The 19,647-nt window shown below is 41.0% G+C and overlaps 1 protein-coding gene across 6 annotated transcripts in view; it reads right to left on the reverse strand.

Annotated features, from left to right (window-relative positions):
- The window catches only part of LOC129706058 (coiled-coil domain-containing protein 91-like), a 97,139-nt gene that overhangs the window by 49,574 nt on the left and 27,918 nt on the right, over positions 1–19,647 (reverse strand). For all 6 annotated transcript variants that reach the window (XM_055650023.1, XM_055650026.1, XM_055650025.1 and 3 more), the window contains 4 exons: positions 19,326–19,504; positions 17,655–17,861; positions 15,833–15,937; positions 11,218–11,295 (listed from right to left, as the gene is read on the reverse strand). In XM_055650023.1, the coding sequence (XP_055505998.1) occupies positions 11,218–11,295; positions 15,833–15,937; positions 17,655–17,861; positions 19,326–19,504 (569 nt within the window). The remainder of the gene's footprint in view (positions 1–11,217; positions 11,296–15,832; positions 15,938–17,654; positions 17,862–19,325; positions 19,505–19,647) is intronic.

Here is a 19,647-nt window from a genome sequence, read left to right on the forward strand (position 1 = left end):
CTTGTCCCACCAAACTGGCAACCCCACTCAGTGGTTAGTGCAGTAAATGTGAGCTCCCAACTATGCAGAGAAAATGCTTTTAAGACTAAAGTTGGTCATTTGTGGCAAAAAGAAATAGAAATTTAACATCGCTTAGTTCCAAATTAAACGTATCCAGATTAAGTTTGTCGATCATCCAATAATCATTGCTGATAACTGTCTATTTCAACCAACACCAAAATGTTTGCCAATGAACAGCGACAAGATAATTAATGATACTTCAAAAATTCTAAACTAATTATCCATCAACATGCATCTTACCCTTCCTTTGGCCATACTTGATCACTGCTGAAATTCACTGCCTGATCACTTCATTTGTTTTATTCATGATTGTTATTGAATATGCACACCCTTGGCTTGTAATGAAAACCAACTAGACTCATCTAGAAACAAATAATTTAGGATGTTACTAGTAGCACTTAAACCTTTGAATCTAAAGGTTGATCCAATTAACGCCCATAGTTAATCCAATTAACGCCTATGCACAGAGAGTGGTGAATCTCTGGAATTCCCTGCCACAGAAGGTAGTTGAGGCCAGTTCATTGGCTATATTTAAGAGGGAGTTAGATGTGGCCCTTGTGGCTAAAGGGATCAGGGGGTATGGAGAGAAGGCAGGTACGGGATACTGAGTTGGATGATCAGCCATGATCATATTGAATGGCGGTGCAGGCTCGAAGGGCCGAATGGCCTTCTCCTGCACCTATTTTCTATGTTTCTATAGTTCATTTTCGATTCCCAATGCAATGCTGATGGAAGGTGGTATTGATCAAAGTATTGACTCATTGATGGGATACGAAACAAAAACGCTTTGTATCCTTTCAGGCGTATATGAAAGAGCCTATGGCAGTATATTATGAAAGCACAGGGAATTTAAGACCAATGGCCATTTCATTCTCAATTATTAATGCATTAGATCAGACATTGCAGAGTAGGAGGTACAAGGAACTGCAGATGCTGGTTTCCAATAAAAAGGCACAAAGTGCTGGAATAACTCAGAGGGTCAGGGAGCATCTGTGGAGTACATGGATCAGTGACGTTTCAGGTCGGGACCCTTTTTTGGGCTGAAGAAAATGAGAGGAGTCTGTTTTGAAGTTGTAGAGGGTGAGGACAAGTTCCACCAGGCAGGGAGAGCATTAGCAGCTTCCTCAAAGCTGTACATTCTCCATTCTAAGGACTGAGCTAGCAGATCTTACACCTGCCTAACCTTGTACAGGAAACAAGAGCAGATTCCTGTAAATAAATCCAGAACACAACCAAAGAAAAATTACCAGCATTTGGGCCATCTGCATACCCTAAACTTGCTGGCACTTGCAATGCTTACTGTGGTATTGTCAGCAAAATCCAGAATCGTCTGGGCCAAGTTATTTGGTCATTTATTCTTTCTATTTTTGTGGGACCGCGTGTTCAGTTTGGCTGTTGCATATCCTATATTATAGCAACTACACATCAAAAGTACTTCACTGGCTGCAAAGACCTTTGGACGTGCCAAGGCCATGTACATTGTGTTCTTTCTTTGTTACCTTTGGGACAGAACAGCAATTCTGGAAATGTATTGAAGAAATGTTTTTAAAAATTCAATTACCTTAAATCTTTACATTCATCTTCAATTTCATTACAAGGCACAAAGTTTATACGTGGTAAAGCTTAAAACATGCAAAAAGGATTGGACATTTGAGAGCCAATTTTTATATATAGGAATGTTTATTAAGATAACACGAGTCAGCAAATTTTAGTATGAGCCAGATGTGCATTTCAGGAAATTACACACTCCCTGACTATGATTTCCAATCTACTAATTGTGGAAAAAAAACAGGAATCTATGTTTCATGTTTTAAGCTGGAAATATAACCATACAGATCCGTTTTTTCAGTGGGACAGTGATGGAAATGAACCTGGAAGTGCACAGATAATATGCAGTTATTGTGCTATGATCTAGACTGGTGCAGAATGATGAATCTAATGAGTATGATAGTCTGGATCTCAGTCATAAAGTCCAGTTGTCTAGTGGGCTGTTCAGATCTGTTACTAAAATATTGTTAAATACTTAGCAAATCTTGCTAATTCCTATCAAACTCCTTCTCTTCCCAATAATAGTGTATTTAATCATTTAATCTTTACCTGTTGTGTTGTTAGGATATCTAGTTCTCTCCAGTTTCAAATCTCAAAAGCTTCTGGAAAGAATCCTGTAATGCATATCTAGTATTCCTTCAATGTGGTGATGTATCCAACAAGTCCCATTCCACCGATCCCAGACTCCGGTTGCAAGCAGCTCAGCACACATCTTCAACTGTGTTAAGGTCTCAGGAGAGAGTGGTACGAGGGATACGGGACCAGCTAAGACGGAGTATCTTGGTCGGCATGGAGGAGTTAGACTGAAGGGCCCCTTTCTGTGCTGTGTGATGCTCTAACTCTACTTTGAAAAACGAATATCCCAGAAACCAGCACTAAACCTATTCCACAGTCCCATGCCCTTTCTCCAGTGACCCCAGTTAGCAGGTCAGTGTTTTCTCATTTTTAGCACTGCAAATGGATAACTTACATGGAGAGGACAGGTTTGTATGGATATAGACCAGCGGTTCCCAACCTTTTTTTGGCCATGCCCCACCTAATCACCTCTAAAATCCTGATGCCCCCCCCCCCCCCCCCCCCCATGTGGTGATATATAATTCTTATCATTTAAAAAGTGAACTTCTAAATCCAATTCAATAAATAAGGTTCTCCCATGACCTCGCGCGCTTCGTGCGACGTGCATGAAGAGCGATGGCGCGGTGATTATGTAATAACTACACAATAAAGACCTTTTTTTTACCCCCAAAAAATTATTTACTCAAAATAACATCTGAAACATAAACTACATATGTTTACCTGATGGAAAATCCAAAAAAATAAAAATCGAAAATTTGGACCCAGACCTCCTCAGTCGGGCTCAATTGCCCCCCTTAAAAATCAAATTGCCCCCCCTGTGGGGGCGTACGCCCCATGTTGGGAACCACTGATATAGACCCATTGTGGGCAGGTGAGACTAGTGTAGCTGGGACATGTTGAGCAAGTTGGGCCAAAGGACCTGTTCCCACACTGTATCAATGACTCCATAACAGCCAGCTCAACAAGCAACTTCACATTTATACTAAGTTTCAAAGTCTTAAAAGACCTGTACAAAGAGGAAATGCTGTAATGTAAAAAAGAATGGCATTTGCGATATACCACTTGATGAGAGTAAAGAAATTTCACCGAACCTTAATCTCAGCAGTGCTTATCAAGATAATTCTTGCGTTTGAGGCAGAAGTGTGCAGCAGGGTGATTCAAGATAATTGCTTATGCATAATGGAAAGTTCTAACAATGCTGATTTTCAATGCATTTTGTTTGTTCAATAATCTCATTGGTGACAGGAAATTAACTAACTTTAAAATCTGACCTTTTAACTTATTAACGTCACAAGGTGGTGATTATGCATACAAGTTCAATTTAAAACGTGACGAATTTAAAAATATTATGTTTGCTTCCTTCCAACTCGGTGACTCAATTGTACTTTCATTAAAGTGGAAGCAGGATGTAGACAGAATTTACATTCCTGGATTTACACGGCATCTCTCCAAAGGACAATTTAAAGGACGATATTCATCACATTTTGAACTGGAAGAAGTAGAAAGTGCTACATCCAGGTTTTCATTGCCAGGGACCAGGGTTCCATCCTGACCTTTGATGCTGTCTGTGGGGAGTTTGCACGTTTTCCCTGTAACCGGATAGGTTTCGCCCGGGTGCTCTGGTTTCCTCCCACATCCCAAAGACGTGCGGCTTTGTAGGTTTGTAGGCTAATTGGTCCGCTGTAAATTTCCCTTCGTGCTCACGGAGTGGATAGGAAAATAGGATAATGTAGAACTAGTGTAAACAGGTGCAGGAAGGAACTGCAGATGCTGGTTTAAACTGAAGATAAGACACAAAATGCTGGAGTAACAGGCAGCATCTCTGGAAAGAAGGAATGGGTGATGTTTTGGGTCGTGACAGGTAATCTACAGATGGCAGGGACCTAGTGGGTGAAGGGCCTGTTTACAGGCTTCACCTCTAAATTAAACCAAATTAGAAAGGACAATATATGGTCCTGACAGACACAGGTGATTTTAAATGATCAATTAGATCCAGGAGAAATGAATTTGGCAAGCACCAATCTACTTCTCAACCTCAGGTACACAAAAAAGCTGGAGAACTCCGCAGGTGCAGCAGCATCTATGGAGCGAAGGAAATAGGCAACGTTTCGGGCCGAAACCCTTCTTCAGACCTCTGTCACTGCAATGCTTCACCTCGCCTCCAAATTTCCCACGGACTCACCAGTCCGACCCAAGAAAAGGAGATAAACTAGAACAGGTTTAATCATTTATCATCATATACAATCACTCTAGTCCAGCTTTCCTCTGCCAAAGCCGCTCACTATTCTAAGATGATCCTAAGTAACAAAGTTAAGATCTCGCTCTCTCTCTCCTCTTCTTGTTCACAACATTCCCACAAAACCACAGAACAAGCAACTTGCTCTCTCAGTCCATGTTAGCTAATATAAGTATAACTTTGCAAAATAGAAATACTCTTGACCCCTCGATCCTGCTCTAACCTCTTCACCTTCCAAGTTCTTTGACACATCATTGCCCCCCCACATTTGCACAAAAGTCTATCAGCATTCCTGCTCCCACAGGACTGTTAATCCTCCAACTAACAATTACTATAGGAGAGGCTCTCACCAGGGTCTCTTCTATACCCAGTAACTCTGCTCTCACTCCCCATCCCCCCCAACTGGTAACAAGGGCACAGTCCCCCTTGTCCTCACCTTCCACCCTACCAGCCGTCACATACAACAAATAATCCTCTGACATTTTCGCCACCTCCAACGGGATCCCACCACTGGCCACATCTTCCCATCTCCTCCCCTGTCTGCTTTCCGCAGAGACCGCACCCTCCGTAACTCCCTGGTCAATTTGTACCTACCCATCCGCACCACCCCCTCTCCTGGCACTTTCCATTGCAACCGCAGGAAATGCTACACTTGTCGCTTTACCTCCCCCCTTGACTCCATTCAAGGACCCAAGCAGTCTTTCCAGGTTCGGCTGAGGTTCACCTTCACCTCCTCCAACTTCATCTATTGCAACCACTGCTCTAGATGTCGGCTGCTCTACATCGGTGAGACCAAGCGTAGGCTTGGCGATCGTTCGCACAACACCTCCGCTCAGTTCGCAATAACCAACCTGATCTCCCAGTGGCTCAGCACTTGAACTCCCCCTCCCATTCCGAATCCGACCTTTCTGTCCTGGGCCTCCTCCATGGCCAGAGTGACGACCACCAGAAATTGGAGGAGCAGCACCTCATATTTCGCTTGGGCAGTTTGCACCCCAGCGGTATGAACATTGACTTCTCTAATTTCAGGTAGTCCCTGCTTTCTCCTCCCCTTCTCAACTCTCCCTCATCCCACTGTCTCCGCCTCTTCCTTTCTTCTTCCCGCCCCCCCCCCCACCCTCATGTCAGTCTGAAGAAGGGTGGTCACGACCCATAATGTTGCCTGTTTCCTTCGCTCCATAGATGCTGCCTCGCCACTGAGTTTCTCCAGCATTTTTGTCTACCTTGTAAGCCTTAGTCAGAGGTCATTGGGGAGTGAACCACATTAGTGGGTCTGATGTTCCATCTGAGACCAGGAACCAGGTCAACATGGTAGAATTGGGCAGCATAATGCCACAACCAATATAGCTGCTGCCTTATTGCTTCTGCGACATGGATTCAATCCTGACTTTTGGTTCCGTCCTTGAGGAGTTTGCACATTCTCCCTGTGATTGCGTAGGTTCTCCCAGCTGGTCCCGTTCCCTCCCACAGTCCATGCACTTTAGTAGGTTAATCATCCACTGTAAAATCCCGCCAGGTGGAGGTGAACAGTGGAAGGAGGGAACGGGACCAGCTGGGAGAACCTACGCAATCACAAACCTACGCAATCAGTGCAAGGAGGGAAGTTAATGAGAATATAAGGAAAATAAGTGGGATTAGTATAGGTTGGTGTAGATTTCCTAATATATCCGTGTCTAGTCTTGTTTCAAATAGATACCTAATCACTATTTGGTTATTTCTATCCAATCCACACTTGCAATCATTTTATAACTGTGAAAATAGCCACAAAGACAACTCAGGAAAATATTGCTGAAAGGAATTTCTAATAATTAATTGCATTTATTGTAAGATATGAACTGGATCAGATTTCTAAGCACAAGGTACAGAATGGCACAAAATATAGAAACATAGAAATTAGGTGCAGGAGTAAGCCATTCGGCCCTTCGAGCCTGCACCGCCATTCAATATGATCATGGCTGATCATCCAACTCAGTATCCTGTACCTGCCTTCTCTCCATACCCTCTGATCCCCTTAGCCACAAGGGCCACATGTAACTCCCTCTTAAATATAGCCAATGAACTGGCCTCGACTACCCTCTGTGGCAGAGAGTTCCAGAGACTCACCACTCTCTGTGTGAAAAAAGTTCTTCTCATCTCGGTTTTAAAGGATTTCCCCCTTATCGGTTTTCTTCCGAACCGCTTCTTCGTCCTCTCTGTGCGGCCTACCGTCGAGCTGGAGCAGCGCTGGAGCGGCGTTTCATGCCGGGACTGTGGGGCTTCGCCGGCGGTGCAGATGCTGGGACACCAACACCAACGCGGAGCGGGCGATGCCTTACCGGGTCGCCTTCGGGTAAGCTCCGGAGCACTGGGAACATCGCTGAGCTGCGGCTGCAGAGCGTCCAGCCGCGGGCGGGCGGCACTGGATTTCAACACCGCGGGGCCTGGTGTCCGAGTTCGCCAGTGTCAGAGGTCCGGCCAGCGCGGCCTGAGAACTTTGGACATTGCAGTCTTCAGGGAGGAGGCGGCCGCTTCAGTCCAGGCCGCTGAAGAATCGTTCACCCGACGCCGATGATCCAGCTTCGCGGCAGAGGGCCTGAGAACGTCGAGTTGGCTGAGGAGGCCACATATAGACCCCGACCTCGGGTGGACTATGAGGGGGAGAACTGGATATTTTTAGTGCCTTCCCTCACAGTGAATTCTGCTGTGGGGGGACGTTTCTTGTTGATTTCTATAGTGTACTGTTCTGTGTCTTTTTTCTTTTTTCTCTTTTTTTGTTTTTATGGATTTATTGACATTTGATCTGTTCAATTAATTTAATCAATCTCTGTAAAGCACTTTGGTTCAAATACTGGTTTTGTTGCAAAGTGCTATATAAATAAAGATTATTATTATTATTATTATTATTATCCTTAAGCTGTGACCCCTTGTCCTGGACTTCCCCAACATCGGGAGCAATCTTCCTGCATCTAGCCTGTCCAACCCCTTAAGAATTTTGTAAGTTTCTATAAGATCCCCTCTCAATCTCCTAAATTCTAGAGAGTGTAAACCAAGTCTATCCAGTCTTTCTTCATAAGACAGTCCTGACATCCCAGGAATAAGTCTGGTGAACCTTCTCTGCACTCCCTCTATGGCAATAATGTCCTTCCTCAGATTTGGAGACCAAAACTGTACGCAATACTCCAGGTGTGGTCTCACCAAGACCCTGTACAACTGCAGTAGAACCTCCCTGCTCCTATACTCAAATCCTTTTGCTATGAAAGCTAACATACCATTCGCTTTCTTCACTGCCTGCTGCACCTGCATGCCTACTTTCAATGACTGGTGTACCATGACACCCAGGTCTCGCTGCATCTCCCCTTTTCCTAGTCGGCCACCATTTAGATAATAGTCTGCTTTCCTGTTTTTGCCACCAAAATGGATAACCTCACATTTATCCACATTATACTGCATCTGCCAAACATTTGCCCACTCACCCAGCCTATCCAAGTCACCTTGCGGTCTCCTAGCATCCTCCTCACAGCTAACACTGCCCCCCAGCTTAGTGTCATCCGCAAACTTGGAGATATTGCCTTCAATTCCCTCATCCAGATCATTAATATATATTGTAAATAGCTGGGGTCCCAGCACTGAGCCTTGCGGTACCCCACTAGTCACTGCCTGCCATTGTGAAAAGGACCCGTTTACTCCTACTCTTTGCTTCCTGTTTGCCAGCCAGTTCTCTATCCACATCAATACTGAACCCCCAATGCCGTGTACTTTAAGTTTGTATACTAATCTCTTATGTGGGACCTTGTCGAAAGCCTTCTGGAAGTCCAGATACACCACATCCACTGGTTCTCCCCTATCCACGCTACTAGTTACATCCTCGAAAAATTCTATAAGATTCATCAGACATGATTTACCTTTCGTAAATCCATGCTGACTTTGTCCAATGATTTCACCACTTTCCAAATGTGCTGCTATCCCATCTTTAATAACTGACTCTATGATGAAAATATGGTGCAATGTTATCATTTATGTATCTCAGAGATCATATCTACAAAGGAACATTTAAATGGCATGTAGTATTACATTTGTGAAGCCGAGTTATTCACATTGCCTCTGGGAAGAGTGCTTTTGAAGCAACTTGCTCCAGGAACAGGAATTGCAATATCTTTAATGTAGCAATTTAAGAACAGCTTTATGAATTTATTAATTAGCCATATTTGACGGAGAGTCCAATCACAGATCTTACCGATGTTGTGAACTGTCTGTCCCCTACTGAGTGGAACAGCTACAAGTGGATGTTTGACAAACAAGATTAAGACTGAAATAATATTGTGTAGGAAGTATTAGCATTTTGCCTCTCCTTTAATGCTTATAGACTGGCAGATATATATTGCTGCATTATACTTACTGACGAACAACTATCTAAAAAAGAGTAATGTTTAAGCAATTGGAATCAACATAGTGAAAGACTTACCTGCAATGTTAAACAAATGACCCAAGTGAAAACATTCAAAACCCAATGTTCACTAGGTCATATATGATAGGAGCAGAATTAGGTCATTCGGCCTATCAAGTCTACTCTGCCATTCAATCATGGCTGATCTATCTTTCCTCTTAACCCGATTCTTCTGCCTTCTCCCCATAACTCCCAACACCCGTACTGCCCAAGAATCTATCTATCTCTGCTTAAAAAATATCCATTGACCTGGCCACCACAGCCTTCTGTGGCAAAGAATTACACAGATTCATCACCCTCTGACTACTAAAGAAATTCCTTCTCATCTCCTTCCTAAAGGAACGTCCTTTATTTCTGAGGCTATGACCTCTAGTCCTAGACTCTCTCACTAGTGGAAACATCCTCTCCACATCCACTCTATCCAACCCGTTCACCATTCGGAACGTTTCAATGAGGTCCCCCCTCATTCATCTAAATGAGGTGCCCCCTCATTCTAGCCAGCACATTCTTCCTCAGATATGGAGCCCAAAATTGCTCACAATACTCCAAATGTGGCCTGACCAGGGCCTTATAGAACATCAGCATTATATCCGTTTTTTGGTATTCTAGCTCTCTTGAACTAAATGCTTGCATTGGCAATGTTGCATCGATACATTCCTTAAATGGACAATACCCAGACACACCAGCAGATGGGGCACATGAAAATAATGGCCAACATAAACAGAGAGTTTGGAAGAACTCAGCTAGACAAGCAACATCTATGAAGATAATGCCTTCAGTTGTGCACGGGAGAATCAAGAAACTTATTTTGGACAACTATTTGCATTTTTCACTAAAACAGGTAATATTTTGAGCATAGAGCAAAATGACACATTTAGATTCAGATTCAGATTCAATTTTAATTGTCATTGGCAGTGTACAGTACAGAGACAACAAAATGCATTTAGCATCTCCCTGGAAAAATTCTATTTATTAATGTTTCTATCTGAAGAGACCTGTACTTTATTTTGGAGGAAGAAACTGCAGATGCTGATTTAAACCAAAGATAGACACAAAAAGCTACATTATCTCAGCAGGACATACAGCATCTCTGGAGAGAAGGAATGGGTGACGTTTCAGGTCGAGATATTATCTGAAAAAGGGTCTCGACCCAAAATGTCACCCATTCCTTCTTTCCAAACATGCCCTCCAGCTCAATTTACCCACACTGGCCAACATGTCCCAGCTACACTAGTCCCACCTGCCTGTGTCTAGTCCATGTCATAGAAACATAGAAAATAGGTGCAGGAGTAGGCCATTCAGCCCTTCGAGCCTGCACCGCCATTCAATATGATCATGGCTGATCATCCAACTCAGTATCCTGTACCTGCCTTCTCTCCATATCCCCTGATCCCTTTAGCCACAAGGGCCACATCTAACTTCCTCTTAAATATAGCCAATGAACTGGCCTCAACGTGGCAGAGAATTCCAGAGATTCATTACTCTCTGTGTGAAAAATGTTTTTCTCATCTGTGTCCTAAAAGATTTCCCCTTTATCCTTAAACTGTGACCCCTTGTTCCGGAATAATGTCCCTCCAAACCTGTCCTATCCATGTACCTGTCTAACTGTTTCTTAAACTTTGGGACTAAACTTTAGTCCCTGCCTCAACTACCTCCTCTGGCAGCTTGTTCCATAAACCCACCACCCTTTGTGTGAAAAAGTTACCCCTCTCAGATTCCTATTAAATCTTTTCCCCTTTGCCCTAAACCTTTGTCCTCTGGTCCTCGATTTACCTACTCTGGGCAAAAGACTCTGTACATCTACCCAATCTATTCGTGTCATGAATTTATACACCTCTATAAGCAATATGAATTGAAATTTGCACATTTGGGGCAAGTTACACAAAACTCTGCAAAATGGTTAGACAAATAAAATATGTCTCATTACAATTAAGACATCTCAAAATAAGATGTAAAGCCAAACCTTATATGGGGAACTGTTTTTCCTGCAAATATAATTTTGTGCTGTGCCAATGATTCCTTCAACTTAGTAATGAATTGCACTTTTAATATTTGTCCCAAGTTTTGTCTTTACTTTCAACCTGGTGGGTAACTGAAATGAGCTGCCAGAGGTAATTGAGGCAGGTACAATAACAACACAAAAGACATTTGGACTGGTACATGGATAAGACAGGTTGAGGGATATGGACCTAATCCTGGCAATTGGAACTAGCTTTGAAGGGGCATCTTGGTTGACATGGATGAGTTGGGCCAAAGGCCTTGTTTCCGTGCTGCATGACTCTATACATTTATAACAATTAAGTCTATATTCACTTTATACTTCAGCTTATGAAAGATAAGTTTTAAATTTTAATTATGTCCGAACAATACCAACCTTAAATTCTTCAATAATAATGCTAAGAGCATCGTGGCCAGCTTTTCTAAGATCTTCTAACTCTTGTTTATGTTTTTCCTAAAAAAATTAAATTATATAATTAACGTGCCAATTCTAAACAGATTTAAATGTTATTACACAGAATTGAGCTATCAAAACAGCAGAGACAACTTGTTAACCACTGAGTGCAGAATTATGAAGATTGTTGAAGTTACATACAATTTGTAGCTACATAGAATTATCCACTTGTCAGTACAAAGCAAGACCTTACTACGTTAATAATCTAATCCACTTCCTTGCAAAGTTTTGGCAGCTACCTCACTTTCATAGTATGCCAGCATACAGTTGAACTGCTGGCTATAGATTTAATTTGGTATGAGGTGGTAGAAATGCAAAACAAATCATGAGAAGTTGAAATTGTAAGAGTTTTTTTATTTTATTTAAATTTTATTAGAAGTAAGTACAATAATATGGTACCGTAGATACCTAGTATATATTGACGTTACATTTCATGTACAGCTTCTTATTTTTTTTAATTTTTATTTTAACAGTAAAAAGGAGACAGAAAGAGAATAGAAAAGAAATAGAGATGTGTGTGATACCGGAAAGTGAGAAAAAGGAAAGGAGAAAAGAAAGAAAATAGAAAGAAAAGAAGAAGAGGTAGAAAGCAGAAGAATAAAGGAGAGATAGCTATTTATTATTCTTGACCACCATTCACCCAATCCTGAAACGGATCGTTTCCACGTTTGTGTTGCACCATATGCTTGTAAGGAGTCGACAAATGGAGACCAAATCCTTAAGAATTGGTCTACTTTGTCTGTTAGGAGGAATTGCATTTCTTCAAGATGTAAGGTTTCCGACATGTTTGAAATCCACATTTTAAGCGTTGGTATCGATGTATTTTTCCAAAATGTAAGTATAAGTTTTTTTGCCGTTATTAAACCATAATTAAGGAAAGTTTTTTGAAACATATTCAGTTTATTCTCGTCTTCCATTAATCCGAATAGAATAATTTCAGTGTTAGGATCAAGTTTTATCTTAAGTAATTTTGTGAAAATTTCAGATTGTAACAGTTTAATCCACCCTCATAATGGTTCAGATTTATGGTACTCAACACTACATTTACTGTGGCTCAATAAAGATACTGCATGATGGCCAACAATTACAATATTTTCAATGCACACCTGTAGAAAATACAATTACACGCACTCTGTATCTTCGCCTTTGCTCTATCTATTGTACGAGTTTGACGATTGTATTAATGCATAGTATCTGTTTGGATCAAGGTTTTTCATCTTACCTTGGTACACGTGACAATAATAAACATAAGCCTAAAACATTCATTTTAACATTAGCATCACACGAACATGCAGGGAATGGAGGGATTATGGATCATGAGCAGGATGATGTGGTTACTTTTATTTGGCATCTCGTTCAGCACAGACATCACAGTGAAAGGGCCTGATCCTGTGTTGTACTGTTCTATGTTAACTATTGGCCTCCAATACAGAATTAAATGGCAGGCAGCCATTCTTGGATCTTTACATGTCGGTGAAATGATAAGTTACTATAAATATTCCTTGAGAGCACTCATGGTTGGACTGTTGGCTTTAGGGGCATAATTTAATAGAGTCCCGAACAGAACGCACATTTACCGAGTTGAAACCAGATGTGTGCAAAGCGAATTCTGTTCTATTTGGGACCAGATTTGAACTAGAGCAAGACTATTAAAATACAAAAATTTCAATTCAGATGATAAGCAGAAAAAAAACCCAATGAGTTATTTATAGTTCATAAGATGGAGTAACCTGGAAACAAGGCATAGAAATTCACAAAGTTTGCAGTTGATAACCGCAGAATAGAAATTTGACATTCTCAGAAATGATGCATCAAATGTTATTTTCATTGCTTTTTGCTTTTGTATATGAAGACAAAACTGCTATGGTCAGGACTGGAGCAGCACTGCCTATTTGTAGAAGGAACAGTGGCAGTGAAAAAGTGTTGTATCCCTGCTGTCAACAAAATTATACTAATGTCTAATACGGAGGTACGATAGGTGTTTGCCAAGAGCCTTGTTCCACAGAGGTATTTGTAGGCTAAATGCCGAGGGAAAGGAGCTCTCTGCTTGCAGTGATTGAATATACACAGCCGCGATAAAGCATGCAAACCAAATGCCTCCTTTTGCAGCAGAAATTAGCTTTGCTATTCTAATACCTGGAAACAATGGCAAAGTGGATTGTTTTAAAATAATAGAATATCATTTGGTAAAATCACCAACTGTTATAGTTACCTCATTCTTATGGTACTTCAGGTACCTTTCATATCATCCTTTTTATTAATAACTAGACCAAGTGGGACCCGTTGGGCCCCGTTCCCCCAACGCAACATTCCACCACTCACCCATTCCCCCAACGCAACCCGTTCCCCCAACCCAATATTCCACCACTCACCCATAGCCCCCAACTGCGCAGGCGCGGCTCATTTCCCCTAATCCACCAGCACTCCCCTCCCCCTCCCTCTTCTTTCCCCTCTCTTCCTCCCCTCCCCCACTCCCTCCCCTTTCCCCTGCCCTCAGTCACTCCCTCCATAACCCCTCTCGCCTCCATACCCCCCTCCTCTCCTATCCCACTACCCCACTAAACACAATTTTTAAATAACATTTCTCCTCCTCCCCCACTCTCCTTACAACAATGTAATAAATCTCTCATTGCGCTGGGTGTTCTGTCATTTGGTAATATTGCAACAAGCAGGGCAAGTGAAAGTGAAAAGTTTGATTTTTTTGTTTGAAAAAGTTTGCGCTTCATATTGATTTTAGAAAAAACCCAACCACGTACGTCTGTGAATTGTGGCCATCTTACTCTGAGTCCCCCTCCGCTCATCAGGTGCCGAGGATTTTTCCCATCGATGAAAAATAAAAGAGTTATTATTGTTTAAAAAATGTTGAGATTCTCTCTCCTGTCAATCATGCCATGAAGGCCACGCCCCTTCTGGTGGGACTGTAAAACCCAGAAGTGTGGGAGTGGCTCAGTCTCTGCAAGATGAAGGAGGGAGAGGTCACGACTCGCTGTGTTTAGTGGCCTTGCACCCTGCTTGAAATGGAATTTCAAGGAATAGCCGTGAGTCAACTGCCAACCCACCAGCCGTGAGTAGGTATGTTACAAAACCTACCTGAATCGTGGCTGAGCATCTGCCCCACCCCGTGTGTGTGATTTTGGCGCTGTTTAGAGGGGGCGGGTTTAAAACGCGATTTTTACTAGGCTGTTGCAATCGAAAATGTTCAGCCTAGTAAATCATTAACGGAAAATCGCTGAAAGACCCCGTCGCAAAAGGTATTATTAGTTTTTATGGCCTTGTATAATAGTTATAGTAGTTTAAAAACCACTCTCTCAACCCGCAACCTCTCGCAGCCCCAGGGTTTTATAAAGCAAACAATTAAAGGTATGTACCTTATTTTTACATTAAATGGGGCTTCTTAAGAACCCTGTATATAAAGTTTTCTATAGCGAATAGTTCATTTTGGGCTCTTTATATCCCGCAGTATTTTTCTGGGCACTTGAGGGTACAAATCCAGCGCAATGTGAACGTTCTAAACCAGCGCGTTCACAGGAACCCACTAGAAAGCCGATTTAAATTGACTTTAATTTACAGCAATTGAACACTAAATTCCTTCCATTTGGCCTATAAATTGATGTAAATGAGATTTAAAAATCATGTTTTATTGTGAATTATTTGTGAATATTACTTGGACACTTGGGCTATTTAAAAATGTTAATCATTTATTAAGAAATGGATAGATGTTTAGATCTAGTAATTGAAGTTTGAAATTAGCTACAATTGCGTAACTAACTAATTATATGCTTTAATTTCAGGTCACCCAAGTAAGATTATTTTATATTTGTTTCAGAATGCTTCAATCTATGATAACTGAAAATTTCATTCAGTTCTCTTAATTTTTAAGAAGGTTATGTGCTTTTGACTGTCCACGATCACAGCTTTTTTGTTATGTCCGTAGAAAATCAATAGGGAACAAGATGCTAATTTCAGAGTATGAAAATGGCCATAACTTTTTTATTACTTGAGATATGAAAGTGAATTAGGTGTCAAATTAAACTTATTGTTATGCTTTATCTGATGGGATAAATTGCAGACTTGATTTTTTAAATCTCAAAATTTTGTAACATTGCTACCGTGAGTGAGTGAGCTGCCAGTACAACAGGCTTGAGTGACTGAGCTGCCAGCCCAAGAATCCATTCGGCCCACAACGTCCATACTAGCCCTCAGGAAACCAGTCCCTTCAGCCCACAGCACTCATACTAGCGCTCCAGAAAGCCCAACCCCCCCCAGGCCACCAATATTGGAATTGGTGGAAAGGTGGAATATTGTGTTCGGGGATATATATATATATATTTATATATATAAAACACACAAATTGAAAAGTTGTACGCACCTACCTAGCTGAAACATTTCCTCTCGTTGGCAAATACCATTTTGAGATGTCAAAGCAACAGCAAGGATAATCTGCATGCATCATGATAAATGTCGGACTTGTCCATACAGTGCAAACTGCATACGTTTACAATTTCAACATTATGGGTAAACTCAAACAATCAATTACCTGGAGTTGATTGTAGTCATCTTGGTATGAAACTTCATCTGCCTTTTTCTGTTGTAAATAATCTTCCTCTAATTTTGAGTACTTCCCAAACATCTCTGCTAATGCCTTTGAACAGTTGAAGTAAATTGGTAAATGAGAACATAAAAAATATTTTGCATAAAATAAATGAAAATTAGTTTACTTATTTTATGTTTGTTAAAGTAATACATCAAATAGGTGAGACAATATAGGCATGATTCCATTAATGCCTTCTGAAATGTTTTGCTTACAGTCCTTTTGGAATTAAAGCCCCGATTGATCACAATGTTCTCCATTGTACCAACATGACTAACATGGTTGATCAAATTTGACCTTAATAAGCAAACACTGTCATTTGCAAACACTGTCAATTACAATTACAAATTGTTGGCTTCATTAAACTAGGAGCACAGCATTAACATCACTTATCAAAAGGTATGAAAGCGCAGATTCAGGGACAGTTTCTTCCCAGCTGTTATCAGCCAACTGAATCATCCTACCAGAGAACAGTGCTGAACTACTATCTAGCTCTTTGGAGACCCTCGGACTATCTTCGATCGGACTTTACTGGCTTTATCTTGCATTAAACGTTATTCCCTTATCATGTATCTGTACGCTGTAGATGGCTCGATTGTAATTATGTATTGTCTTTCTGCTGATTGGATAGCACGCAACAAAAGTTTTTCACTGCACCTCCGGACACATGACAATAAACAAAACAAAACTAAATCACTTCATTTTGCAGCCAGTCAAGGAATTTGGATAGTGTCCAATCTTAATTAATAGTCCGATCACAAAATAATTACATTTGTGTAGATAAACACCACGCCTGCAGCAGCCAACCCTAAAAAGGTAGTGATATTCAGATTCACACTGATAAAACTTCTGATTAAAATACAAGAATATAATTTGTGATTGAATGTGGGAAAAGTAATGAATATATACCATATCATTAACATGCACATGTTATTTGCACATAATAGCACAGGCTACACAAGATAGGCTAATGGCATGCTGGCCTTCATAAGGAGAGGATTTGAGTATAGGAGTAAAGAGGCCCTTCTGCAGTTGTACAGGGCCCTGGTAAGGCCACATCTGGAGTATTGTGTGCAGTTTTGGTCTCCTAATTTGAGGAAGGATAGTCTTGCTATTGAGGTAGTGCAGCGTAGGTTCATGAGGTTAATCCCTGGGATGGCGGGACTGTCATATGAGGAAAGATTGGAAAGACTGGGCTTGTATTCACTGGAATTTAGAGGATGAGAGGTTATCTTATAGAAACATATAGAATTATACAAGGACTGGACAAGCTAGATACAGGAAAAATGTTCCCAATGTAGGGGGAGTCCAGAACCAGGAGCCACAGTCAAAGAATAAAGAGGAGGCCATTTAAAACTGAGATGAGAAAAAACGTTTTCACCCAGAGTGGTGAATTTGTGGAATTCTCTGCCACAAAAGGCAGTGGAGGCAAATTCACTGGATGAATTTAAAAGATAGTTAGATAGAGCTCTAGGGGCTAGCGGAATCAAGGGATTTGGGGAGAAGGCAGGCACGGATTACTGATTGTGGATAATCAGCCATGATCACAATGAATGGCAGTGCAGGCTCGATGGAGCCAAATGGCCTCCTCCTGCACCTATTTTCTATATTTCCGTTTATATATCCTGCATGAAATCTTTGGAACACATAACAAGTCAATGAAAGGTCAGACATATTCCCTGTGTAAAACAAAATCTATTTAGCAATGGAAATATTGCAAATAAACTGTGCCAATCACTTTAAAAACACACAATGCACATTAAAGTACCTTTTTCATTTCAAGCTTTTCATTCTCAGCAGCTGAAAGCTTTTGCTCCATATTTTCCAGTGTTTCTTTTGAATTAACTTCAATTTTATGTGTTTCTATGGGCACTGTGTGTTCTGCAAGATTATCTGTAGATTGTCGAGGATCCTTTTTCTGCAAATTTGCTGATGCCTCAACAGTATCAAGTGGTGGTTGAGACGTTGGCTGAACCTGCGATACAAGTTTAAAAACTATTGTAATAGTCAACTTAAAATATAAACCAACTAGTAATAATTTAATTTTTTTTTTAATTCACTGACAAATGCTGAAATGGTGTTACCACTTACACTTTTAGTTTAAATAAATGCCTCTAGAATAATCATGTAGTATTGTATACAGTTCTGGACTACCCATTACAAGGAGATGTGGAGGCTTTGGGGATGGTACAGGAGAGGTTTACCAGAATGCTGCCTGGATAAGTAAGTATTAGCTATCACAAGAGATTGGACAAACTTGGAGTATTTCCTCTGGTAGAAGCCAGACGTTGAGGTGAGATCTGATAGATATATAAAATAATGAGAGAAGAATGTCAAAGTCTAGAAGGCAGATGTTTAAAGGAAACATAGAAACATAGACATAGAACCATAGAAAGTAGGTGCGAGAGTAGCTATCAGAAGAGATTGGACAAACTTGGAGTATTTCCTCTGGTAGAAGCCAGACGTTGAGGTGAGATCTGATAGGTATATAAAATAATGAGAGAATGTCAAAGTCTAGAAGGCAGATGTTTAAAGGAAAGGGGCAAGGTTTAAAGGTGGTGTGTGGGGCAAATTTATTTTTCTTTTACACACAGAGGGTGGTGGGTGCCTGGAACGCACTACCAAGTATTGTAGTGTATTTTGGACAGTCACGTGGATAAGCAGGGAAAAGAGGGATACGGTTCATGAGCCGGCAGATGAGATTGTTTATCTTGACATCACATTCAGCATGGACATAGTGGACTGAATGCACTGTTCTAGGTGGTATGTTTAAACATATGTACTCAGTACTCACTACCTTGAAGCCCTACATTTTCTTTTAGATTCAGATTCAATTTAATTGTCATTGTCAGTGTACAGTACAGATGCACTGCATTTTACAATGCAGTGATAATCTAAAAACAAACATTGGCGCAAATTGATGACATGAGAAAAAGAGGATGCCATGTATCCCTCTATCCTACTCAGTCTTTCAATCTGCCACTTGAATATCACTGAACGATTTAATATTCCAGAGTCCTCAAAGAATTCCCTAGGTTCTCAACTGTATAAAGAAACGTCTCCCCTCACTCTCAGATGACCAACCCCCCCCCTCCAAGTTCCAGCCTCATCAGGTAGAGGAAACATCATCTGCCCAGTCACTCCCGTTCAAATGCCACAGTAAGAAATTCATCAAAAGATCAAATATATATAATTCCTAGTAAATGATGAACTACATGAAATCCAGGAATTAATATGCCAAAGACAGACACAACATCTGGAGTAACTCAGCAGGTCAGACAGCATCTTGGAGAAAAGGAATAGGCGACGTTTCGGGACGGAACCCTTCTTCAGTCTGGGACTGAACGAATATGCCATGAGATCCAGAAACTGAGAAAAAAATTATAATTGAGAAGTTATATATTTAGTCATATATTCAGTAGTAGTTTAAACACTCTACCTTTTCTGGTGATGAAATTTGTTCTGCTGTGGCGTTTTCCATTGACTCAATTCTCAAATCGGAGTTAGGCTCAATATCTGGAAAGAGGGCAGGTTCTGAAGTGTTCTTTCCAGATGATTGTGTTGTCTGGTTGATGAGGATTTCTGGAGGATTTCTTTGGCCCAACTCCACTCCTGGCCCTAAGACAAAAATATATCCAGTGACATTGTAAAGCCTCAGATAAATTAAAATAAAATAACCTAATGAATGCTACTAAAATCGCTAAGCACATTGGCATCTGATATTTCACACATATGCGGCTACAGGCAGCATAACCTTGTCT

The sequence above is a fragment of the Leucoraja erinacea genome, chromosome 19, assembly GCF_028641065.1.
Source record: "Leucoraja erinacea ecotype New England chromosome 19, Leri_hhj_1, whole genome shotgun sequence".
Lineage (NCBI taxonomy): Eukaryota > Metazoa > Chordata > Chondrichthyes > Rajiformes > Rajidae > Leucoraja > Leucoraja erinaceus.